The 11,744-nt window shown below is 39.5% G+C and overlaps 1 protein-coding gene across 1 annotated transcript in view; it reads right to left on the reverse strand.

Moving 5' to 3' along the window:
* Positions 1 to 45: 45 nt before the first annotated feature.
* Positions 46 to 11,744, reverse strand: part of MPPED2 (metallophosphoesterase domain containing 2) — a 55,685-nt gene continuing 43,986 nt past the window's right edge. The window contains exon 3 of the mRNA XM_009573712.1: positions 46 to 275. Coding sequence (XP_009572007.1) covers positions 46 to 275 — 230 coding nt within the window. The remainder of the gene's footprint in view (positions 276 to 11,744) is intronic.

Below are 11,744 nucleotides of genomic sequence, written 5' to 3' on the forward strand. Positions count from 1 at the left end.
GCTATGGTTCAAGTAATAAACAGCAAAGAAAGTTTAAATCGAGACTTACCACGGGGCACCATATATTCGGAATCCTTTAACTGTTATCTCTGAATCTTGTAAGTAAATACTATTTGTCAGCAGTGACTGAACATTGTCAAAGTCCTCTGGTTTCAATTTGGACACAGAGGGAAAGCGGTAGTAATCTTGTTTAACAAGGTCTGCCATGAATTCCTTATCAAATGTCAGTTCATGATTCCCAGCAATCACTATTTTATATTCGTATGGTAGGTTTCCTGAAATAACAAAAAAGAGGACTTAATTAGCACATTTTCCTCCCACACCAGCATTGCCGCCACAATAAGTAGACAGCTAGCAGTGACAGAACGAAATACCCAAGATCTGTGTGCATGTCCATGTTGAGCAGAAGTTATTAATGCTGCTTCTCTTCCACTGAATGAAACTCCGTTAAAATATAAAGTAACGTCACACAAAGCAATGTTATAATAAAAAGCATTAAACAAAACAAGCTGGTAGGCACCAAACCAGCTCCAAAGGTGGCATAAACCACCACTGCTCCCTTGCTTTCAACTGATGACGCACTGATTTAGATTAGCCTAAGGTGTGACTCACAGTCCTACCACTTAATTCATGGGACTGGGTCAGAGTCAGCAGTCCTGAGCCCTAATCCACTGGGGTGGCCTGCAGCGAGATACCTCGCGTGTCTGAGTAGGTGGGTTACCAGAGACTGAGATGTGCCTCACTAGTATGTCCTGAGGGTACCAGCTATGGGGTACTGAATTAGGCTGCTGGTGCTGTTGCTTTTTATTATGCCATTATTTGGATGAATTCGTATGGAACCCAAAACATTTAAGTAGTGGCATTTACTCCCAGACCTAGCCTGTTCTCCAAAGCTCCAATTCACTTGCAGCGGACTTTCACTTCATCATCATCATCATTATTATTATTCAGTTTATGGTAGTATCTCATGTCTATAAGAAGCACACATGTAGAAGAAACGATGAAACTCAGGTGAAAAAGACATAAGGTAGGAAAAAGGAAATGTGGTTAATTCATTTACCGCGAGGGCCAGAGACAAAAAGTACAGGCCTGATGACCTCAAGTCAGGGCAACTATTTCCATTGTTTGGAACGAGGCATGGATCAGGCCCATGGAGCCAGATTTCTGGAGTTCAGAGACAGATTTTCAAGTACTTTGTACCAACAACCAGTGCCAGATCTTCCAAACAAACATACTGGGTGCTGAGCTCCCTTAAAAATATGGTCCTATACTGTGGTGTCTTCACAGAAGTTAGGTTCTTGTACAAAATCTGTCCCACTGTGACTTGCCAAAAATCACACGTAAGTTCGCATCAAAGCTAAAACCAGACTCACATCTCCCTTCTACTGTCTTCACCATAAGCCTGATTTCCTAGTCTCATACCAAATTGTTCGTTTGTTTGTTTTCTTTTTTTTTTTCTTTTCCATAAAGGCAGCAAAATGTTTGTGGAAATCTACGGGTCCATCTTCCAGTGCTGGTACTCCCAACATCTGCCTCGAGGAACACAGAATCAGACGCTGTATATTTCTCATGAATACAGTTCTCCTAAATAGATGTGGCTTTGCTAGTCTAAAACTTGTCTTTCAACTTTCAAAACTGTTTGGATTTGTGGGTTTTTTTTAAAAACTAAGTTTCAAAGTAAAGCTGTAAGTATTTCCAAGATTAAAGTTCCCCTAAGTAAGACTTAAGGGGAACCAGTCAAAATCCTCTGCTTTTCAATATTTACATCACAGAAACAGGAATTACACAAGATATGTACATAAACACCATCTTTGCAAAATTAGTTAATTCTGGATAGAAAAACAAAAAGCTGTAAATCCCCTGAAAAAAACAAGCAGACATCTTCATAGACACCTCACATCTGAACAAAACGCAGATCATACATATTCATAACTCTCTGCGGTGCTGCATTAGATTAAAAGCTGGGGGACATGCAATAAATGCTCCTCTACAGTTTATGCCTCGCTCTCTTCCCTCCCCTTCCCCCTCTCTGCTACATGCTGCTCTGCAATTCATTTTTATTTAAAAACTCGATGTGGCAGGTACCTACAGTTCCTGCTCTCCGTGACTCCTGGGCATAAGGTAAAATTGCTATTTTCTCCTCTCTCAGGAAACATAAAAGATACCACTGGCATGAAATTTGATACACTTGTCATAACTATCAATCCCCCAAAACAAGCTAGATGTGATCAAATTCTCGGAGAAGTAGGATGGAGAAGTTAAATTCAGGTTTCTGCCAAGTTATCAACATTTGCCAGTTTCAGCAGAGAAAGCGTCTCATCTTACTGGATATATGTTCAGGCTTTACACTTTCTCCCATGTATTTTGATAGGTTTGAAAATCAGCACATTTTGCTGATATGATGTCCAATTAAGTCTGGAACATTTTGCTTGAAGTCAATGATTTTTTTATCTTGACACCTTGAAAAAGAGTGCTTAATTTGAAGACACACAGGACACGAAAAGACAAACCAGTGGTGACATCAGTGATTATTAAAACATATAAATGTAACACCATACATGTTAATAGAAGCACCTGAAATCAGCAGGGAAAACCAAACAGTATTTACTGCAATTGGTGTCAAGACAGCCGCTGACTTTATTAAGACTAAGGAGAGGCTCCGCTTGGTCAGTCTGGAGAGCCAGGAAGGGTCGGGGGAGCCGGGGGCCAGGGAGAGAGGAGCCTCTCCCGGTGCCGCTGGCGAGCTCCGGACGTGGCCCCACCAGTGAAACCCAAGGATCAAGACCAGGGCTGAGGAATAAAGCGAAATGGGCCCTGGAGGAGAAACCCCACGGGGACAGAGCTCGCCAACACCTACCTGCAAGCTCTAGCTCAGCGGCACCGCGCACCCGCAGCCTGCGGGCCCGCGAGTAACCAGCGTGGCTGTGGGGGAACGGCTGCAGACCCAGGTCCCCCATCCAGCAACCAGGCGAGATCTGCTTCACTCCGTATTTGTGCATACTTTAATATTTACCATAGGATGGGCACCAAGGTCTGACCAGGCTCCCCACCTAGTTCCCCGACTTTATAACCAGTCACATTTTGCTGTGCTTTCCCGGAGCTGGCTCGGGAGCCAGCGATGAGCAACACCGCTCATCAAATGCAAGCACATCAAAAGCCAGGCCCAAGCAAAGGGGAGCACAGCAGAGGAAGTCTCATCCATTTCTTTCCTCTTCCCTGAGGAAAGACTACATAGCGCTAATCACAGTAATAAATTACCTGCAATCAGATTAGCTATTTATTCATCGCATGCAGGTTTTCCCTTCCTGAAAGGCCCTGTGGCAGTGCACAACATTCATTCTCTCTGATACAATTTATAAAATATTTTGGCGTGTTTTCTCGTGGCAGTCCTGCCCTTTGTCTATAATCTGCTGACCTTTTGTGTTTAATATGGAAGCATAAACAGTCACACACAAAAAATCTCCTGCTCTATGGTATTTTAGTTTCATCTTGACCAGATTAATCTCTGCATATCTACATCTGTGCTGTCTGTATAGAGAGAGATGCTGTAGCACAATACACAGGTTGAAAGGCATTTCCTCATTTTCCTTCACTAAATTTTTGTTGGCGACATTTGGTCTTTATTAGTCTAATTTCCTAACTATTAAATTTTCCGTCATGCATCAGTAATATTATTCATTCTAATTTATACTGTGAATCTGGAAAACAGAAGAATCACTTTCCAAACTAGGAAAAGAGTTTGATCTGTCTGCTGGGACAAGCACTTCAGAAACCCCAATTATCAATTCCCAGGGTAATAACTGAGTTTAAATTAAAAATACTTAAATGTTTAACAGGTGAGATCAAAAGGCTAAAATTACAGCTACTAAAAATGATTAGGGCACCAAGTCTGTGGAGTCACTTATACTGGAGTATTTGAAATCCTCTCTATTTATGCGTATATAGACGCAAAGGATGTGCGTTTGTATCTTCAATATATGTTTATATTATTTTGGCTACGATGTTTTTCAACATCTGCCCTGAACAGTAGAAGCAAGGGCACAATGTAATCATTGGTCAAGAAAATATTGCAATTAGACAAGTTGTTCTCTTCTGGAAGACAAAAGGTCAGTATCAGTCTTGCTCAAATAAAAGCAAAGATAGTTAACTGTGAATAACTTGTAAAAATGGGATTGTTTACAGTTAATACATTAATCTGGGAGTCTCGGAAAATTTCTGTGACTTATCGTTTAACAAGGCAACCCTCAAGCTACAGTCCCACGTACCTTTGTCCCCCAAGTGTTCATCCTCACTCCTGTGCCACCACTCCTCTTTGCCAACACAAGGATTTGGTGGCCGCAGAGCAGAGTGGATCAGGAAACTGATCCAGCTGAAGATTGATGTAGCAAAAAAGGAATGAGGCTCTGTGAACGCTGGTAAGGCAGGACTTCTTCTGGTGGCTGCAACCACTTATATCACTTCAAAGTGTTAGCTGAGCAACAGACTGACTTTTAATACACCTATTATACAGGACAAGGGGGGAAGCTGCGGGGGCGGTTGGTTTTTTTCAACCTATGTAAGTAGGTGTTCCAGTTTTTGTTTGGATTTTTTTTTGGTGGGGGTTTTTTTTGGTGGTTTGTTTTTTTTTTTTAAGTTCACCTTAAGTACTTGATCCTAGGAGTCCTTAATCTGTTGAACAACTGTTCCCGTTTTAATGGCATGCTTCATACGAGTACAATTTAGTCACACAACCCAAGTTCTGTAGAGCTGCCAGACATGAAAAGGAGTCTGACTGGCAATGAATGTTAACTGCTGAGTCCCTATAAAAATAGAAAATCACATTATTTTTCGACTACTGTTACCTACAAAACCCCCAGGGAAGTAGGGGAATAAGAAATAATGTGATAGTGATAGAAACCTGTATTTACATACAAACACTACGCAAGTGCTTTTGATGTGAAGCTCTGAATATGCATACGCATACATTAACTATTCAAACCACACAACACTTCCATGAAACATTAAGTGTTTTCATGCCCATTTCATAGCGTCATAGACCCTTTGGCCATATGTTGAGAAATGGGCTAAGAAACCTTGAAATACAAATCATAGTCCCTTCAAAACGAGGGAAAACCTGTACAAGTGAGATGCCTGTGCAAGTGAATCATCTCCTATTTATGGTATAACATATACGCTTCAAAAATGCAAAACTGGTCTTGGAGCTTTCACCTATAACCAGCCACATACACATCTAGAGACAAACACTGAAGGAGCAGCTTTTGTGTCGTTCCTATGGACTTCCAGTCCCCAGAGCAGCACAGGTTGCTATCAGTTGCCCACCGATGGGCAGCAGGCGAGGGCAGCCCGCGGAACCTGCTACTGTTCAGCAGCTCTGTAACTCTTCAGAGAGGTTTCTCATGGAAAGCCCACTCCATCTCAGGGCCACGGTTATTCTCTCTTCCCAGCATTTACAGCACAATCGCAACACACACAGGCCCCTCTCAGCTTTTTAAAAGAACGACAGAATATCTCAAAGGCTCTGATTTCTCCTTCGGCAGCAACAAATGAGTTAGACTGTGTAAGTACAGTTATATAGACTCGAGCTTTCAAGTGATAAGCTAGACTTCTCACACCAACCATCAAGTGCAGGTACCGAGATCCAAAACTGGGTAGGAAAAACAAGTATCTTTTCTGGGATGAGACTGACCAACTGACTGTGAAAATATTCTGGCTGTTTTAATCAAACAGCCTTCACAAAAAGTCCTCAATGGGATAGCTAAAACTGATGTCAACCAACATACTGGCTGAAATCGTCACCCATGCATTTTACCTCTCTGTGTCTGTAGAAATCTACAGAATGAAATAACTAAAAACAAAAAAGCAGGCAAATAAAAGACAGAACATGCACAAAACCAGAACATGCTTCTAAATAAGTACAAAGAGCTGAAGTACAAGATCTCTCAAAATCTTCTTGATGAAAACTATTCCACCAGCTTTTTAAACTATCATTGGTTCAGATGCTTCTTTTTTTCTTCCCCCTCCAAAAAAAAATTTTGGAGAAAGAAAAATATGGGCAAAACACACATGGGCAACACAGCAAGAGGAGTAGATGAATGAAAGTTTAACTGTTTTGCCTTTATGCAAAGAAAACACCAGACCACAGCACAGGGAGAAGCAAAGGCTGAGACCCTTGAATTCCTGTGATAAATCTAAAGCTTGTACATTAAAGCTCCCCTTTGTTGAAAACGCTGTTAGACACAACAAAACAGAAATGTTAGGTAAGTGCAAGCTCTGCCTCTGACCTTTCACTCTGTAACCGTCAGGCTTCATTAATTTTCACAAGGCCTGACAGCTCTAGCGTTAATACTCACACTTGCGGATCGAGCCACACAGCAGGTTCAGACTGCTACCTTCTCCTCTGAAACTCATGCATTAGGATTTCTTCCATGCTGGCAATGGAAAACCAAGTCTAAGAAACATTAAACACAAAAAACTACGTTACAATAATGCCAAGGTTGAGGCATAAACCCATGAAAGCAAGGAAGTAGAATCTTGCCTCAGCACCTGTAACTCAGCTACGTAGTGCCAAGGTATTGCAGCAAACACGGTCCTCTCCGAGCGAGCGCAGATACAGGTGCTACTCAACCTGTACGGGCACTTAGGAGAACTCTGATACTGCAGAATCAGCGGTACCTAATACCAAGTGCGTTCCACTCGTTCTCTCTCCCGTAGGTAAATAAAGTGAATTTTGCATGGCACTGGGCCATAACATCGCCAAGTGCAGTATGAACTGTATATAGCAGAACCTAGTTAACTAGGGGTCTGATTTAAAGATGCTTTGGCATTGGCAACAATTCCTTGCTTTTATGTATTTATGTCTCAACCATAACATTATTCTAATGTAACTGTTTGTGATTAATATCCTTCTCCTCTCTGTTAAAAGAAAAAAAATGTAGCACAACATAAGCGACAATCTTTTGTTTCACTTCAGTGTTCCCTGTCTTCCTTAGCATTATTCTGACATGACGTGTGTTGGGTTTTGATCTCAAAGCTGTTTTGAATTTCACTGGGCTACTGTTATTGAAACATTTTTTCTTGAAACATGGAAAGCTTCACTGAAGTTTTATCAATTAATACATGACATTTATTTGTTTTGAAACAGACAGAATTTGAAGGTTTTGTTTAGTCTAACCTCAAAACCAAAAAAGCCTCCAGATTTTGCAGCTCACAGCACTGCCAATTTTAGGTGTAAAAAGTCCCCCAAATTGACTTTAAAATTATGAAATTTGAAACAGAAAGGGCACAGATTTCTCTGCTTGCTAGTCCCTGGAAAGGCTTTGTTTTCAGGCTTTTAATTATGTAACCTAAAAGATTGAGTTTTCAAGGGGGTGGGGGGGGTGGGGGGACGACACCACACCTAACTTAAAATCAAAAAAGCTGACAGCTATGAAGTTTCCCTTTAAATTTAGCAAATTCTGAAAACAACACCCTCCCTGGAAATTACAATAGCCTTATTTTTTCCTTTCATTTTTAAAAATACTTCTTGCAGAAATGGTAGTTCCTGCTACTCTTCTCTTTCCCATAGCAAAGCAATACATAAAGGACTACCACGACTGCTTTGGTGCTATGAGCACGCTTTCAAAGAGATCCTTTAAGTGAAATAGCGTTCACTTAGGAAAATATATAAGGTTTTCAGGCAAAACCATCTTTTTACTGAAGGGTGTTCCTCCAAACAGAATTACCCCATATTTACACTTATTATGAGATTTGCATCCAACCCCCTGTAGTTTAAGGTCTATAGTGCATGTATACTGCAAATACACAGAAATACGTTATATTTTGTCCAACAGAATTTTACATTTTCTCTTGCGATCAAGATCTTAATGTTTCAAGGCTGACAAGTTTTAGACTGATTTCAGCTCGGTGTGGTTTCGAATGGCTCAGATCTTGAACACTGAATACCAAGGCTGAGAATGGGAACATAAACTCTGCCTTCACAGTGCCGGTGGGGCTAAGTAGAAACGTTCTCCTTGAACTTGATTAAGACTAAATTGAAAAGGAACATTTTTGGTTACTATTACATTAGGCTAAAATATAGAAATGAACCCTAATACTATCTAAATCTAATAAGAAAAAGCCATCTCTATTTCAAAATTTTCAAAGCATTCTCTATAAATGCATCACAGATCAATTTACATGGTACTTTTGCCAATAAGCAAAACGAAATCACGGGTTCCAATTGGCTTAACTCATATTGGAAAGTGCGAAAGCAAATGCTAGAAAATGCAATTACTGCAAACAAACTCCATTTTCTCCACTCAGGAGGGAATTTCAGGGAACATTTTATTGCCCTCAAATAATATTTCTAAAGGCATCAATACACAATTCTATTTTCTTTTCAGAGTCCCCCCACACTATATAACCTAATCCTCTATAAAGAAACTCACCAGATTTTGAAATAATATATTGGTTGTTGATATTACCTTGTGCACGCACATATTGTATCAATTTAAATGATTTTTCTCCATGAATCTTAAGAATATAAAAACCAGCAGTCACTGTCTGACACAAACAGATCCGGACCTACTTCCCATAACATACCCTTTGTCTCCGTAATTTACAATTCCAATTAAGTCTTTTTTTTCCTAAAATAAATTAATAAAAGCCATCAAAAAGGAGGTCATCTTGAGAAACAATTATACAGAAAGTAATTAAGGTAATCATACTTATCACAGACAATGTCTTGGTATTTTCATGTACATATATTTTCACACTGCAAAAGGCCAGCGAATGCTAAGGACAAGATTTTCCAGATATTTAAGAGAGAAACAAGTCTGGATAGCAATTCTTCATTACTTACTGAAGGTAAACTTACTGAAGGTAAATGACAATTACGAATACAGGACCTAGATCTAGATTCTGCCCTAAATTTTTCTGCCTTATTGACAGGGACCTTCATATGAGCAGCAGAACTTCCTTTTCTGTTCACAGGATTGAAAAACACATCTCTATCAGGATACTTCCAATATCTACGTACCTGTCTTAAGATAAACAAATAAATAAATCAATCAGGAAACACACAGAATCACCAAAAACATTCTCCTGTTTCTGTCCTCTCTGAACCTGTTCCCATTATTTGTTTTCTCATTTTTAAATGAAAGTCTTTGAGGTTTACAATGCACAAAGCAGCAGGCAGACGTCTCCCTCTATCTCGCAGCCTGGTAAAGCCTAGTCAATATTTCTGAAAAAGTCCCTCCAAATGCCTCCTTTTTTCTGTATCCCAGGAAGATGATCAGAGTGTTTCTTATAAAAAGAAAAATCTCAAATACATAAACATGAAACTTCTGATAACTATTTTAATTTTCTTTCTATAATACAGTATATTTTACATTAACTTCTCAATTTCTATACATGGAACTGAAATCTTTCCTTTCAAAACTGTAATTTTTTAGTACATTATTGGTAAACTACAAAACATACTGGGGCTCAGACTTAACTGACTACCAATACTAATGTAACGTGGATAAATTCCCATAATGATAAGGGAAAAAATAATAAGCAGGAACAGCAATAATCATCACAAGGAAAATAAACTGAAAGGAAAAAGAAGAAATAAGACAAAAGATTTTTTAAATATCCCAAAATATTTTTAAATATCCCAAAATATTTTTTAAATATGGACTGCTGTCTAAAAGCAGGACATCAGCTTTTTAATAACTCTGAGAATGTAGCATTCTCCAGTGTGCCAAATCAATTAGCTGCTTTTGAAATTTTACCCTGTGATCACGTTTTGTGCTTTTATTTATAAACATTTAAGTATAAGAAGCAAATTTGATATTCAAAGGTGTCTTTAAACATATTTTCGGATGGCGATGCTGATGTTCGTTGGGAATTGTTTCTTCCTTTTCTAAGTCGGAAGAGGAGAAATCTAAAACCTGAACTAAACTCCACTTCTAGAAGCAGCCCGATATCCATTTGACAGGACTACGTACTGTATTTCAGAACTACCTCCACGGTCCTTTCCTGAAATCTTTAATGAGAAAGTACAGAGAGAACGCAAACAGAAATTACAGTCAACTAAAAATATTCAGGCAGGTCTTTGTGAACCTCCAGCATTATTTTCTGAATCCCACATTTAAATTTATTATTCTAAATAAACCTAAACATTCCATTACAGTCTTTCAAGATGAACTTGGATACCAGGAATCTCCTGAGCCCTGTAAGGAAATTCCTTTTAATAACCCAGCCCACAGAGAGGTTTCTTAGCTACTAAAGGAGACAACCAAATCACTCCAGCTGTATCATGTTATTACAAGGAACTGAATTCCTCTTAAGCATTTTTTTTTTCCTAGCCATCTAGAATTGCCTGAGCAGAATGGCACATAGCCTCAGATATCTTCCTTGTAAGTTATAGTAATGCCAAACACTAAAAAGAGAGAGAGAAGGAGACTTTAAGCCTGATAAAGGTTTAGAGCGGTAACTATGGAAATAGGTGCCAGTGATTTCTGAGTTCCAAATCTCACCCCTGCTACTATTTCTTGCCACCTTCTCTCTTCTGGCTTTGCAGAATTTCAATTACCAAATTATTTATGATACAACATCCCAGGACCTCATGACAGACAGCTCAGACTGAAGTTTTTTAAAAATCCAAGGCGCCACTCCTTGAATTTCAGTGGGCAAACCTATGTGCTGAAATACCTCCTAATTGTCCTTCCAAAGAAGGAAGGACAAAACAGATAAGTGAAAAATAGTATATGTAATGTAAACTCCATTCTGCAATACAGAGCATTTGAGTGCTTTATTTGTGATGGAATTCAGGTGAAACTCTTATCTTTCCTATCCTTGTTACTACAAGTACATTGGCCCTTTGCTGCAGCCGTCTCTGCTCCTTTATAAGGATAATATTAAACACCTAACCTACTAAGGTAGTGAAATGTTTTTACACCAAGTTAAATGGATATGTGAGATCTATGGTACTTGTATCTGTGCATTTGAATTTACAGTAACATTTTCACAAGGTGCTGCAAAATCTGTACGATGCAGCATCTGTAGTTTCCCTTTTTGTACAGAAGTACACTGAGGATTCTGGTACATGAATAAATGTTTCTCTCTAATTAAACACTATCGTTAACTGTTGGGGCATACAACATTTGCAATTTTTCATCTTGTGTGCTTTCTGCAGAGTAGGGTCTCTCTTGACTTACACATTTTAGCCATTATTTCTAGACTTTAAAAAAAAAAGGAAAAAAGCAATGAAAAAACTGCTGTAAAAAGGCATGATACGCAGACCTTAAGTTTTGCTGAATAAGGTGACAACTATAGTTAATCAGAGCTGGTCATTAAGACAAAGCACTAAGAGAACAGCTATTTCAGTCACTCACACAAAGGTAACAATTTATTTCTTATTTATACTCCTTTTGCTAAGGTTTTGCCCTTTCACCTCAAAGGCAAGCATCATTGTTTTTACAGCTGGCTTCACGGAAGCATTTGTTTATGAATGGCTATATTGCTTCCACTATAACTGTACACACATCCTCTCTAGTAACTCACTCAAATGGCAGGACCCATTTTAGCACAGAGAGCCAGAGCTGTCAGTCACCAGATCAGTGGCTCTTCCTCCCCTCCGTCCCCAGGGCAGCCCTGCCGCAGCGGGGCATCCTCGCAGCCAGCCTTGCTCAGGCAATCCCTCCCCGCCTTTCACACCCCAGCTAATGGCACAGGATTATCATTTACAGCCAGGAGACTGCAAATGGTGAATGGCTTTC

The sequence above is a fragment of the Fulmarus glacialis genome, unplaced genomic scaffold, assembly GCF_000690835.1.
Source record: "Fulmarus glacialis isolate BGI_N327 unplaced genomic scaffold, ASM69083v1 scaffold1313, whole genome shotgun sequence".
Classification (NCBI taxonomy): Eukaryota; Metazoa; Chordata; class Aves; order Procellariiformes; family Procellariidae; genus Fulmarus; species Fulmarus glacialis.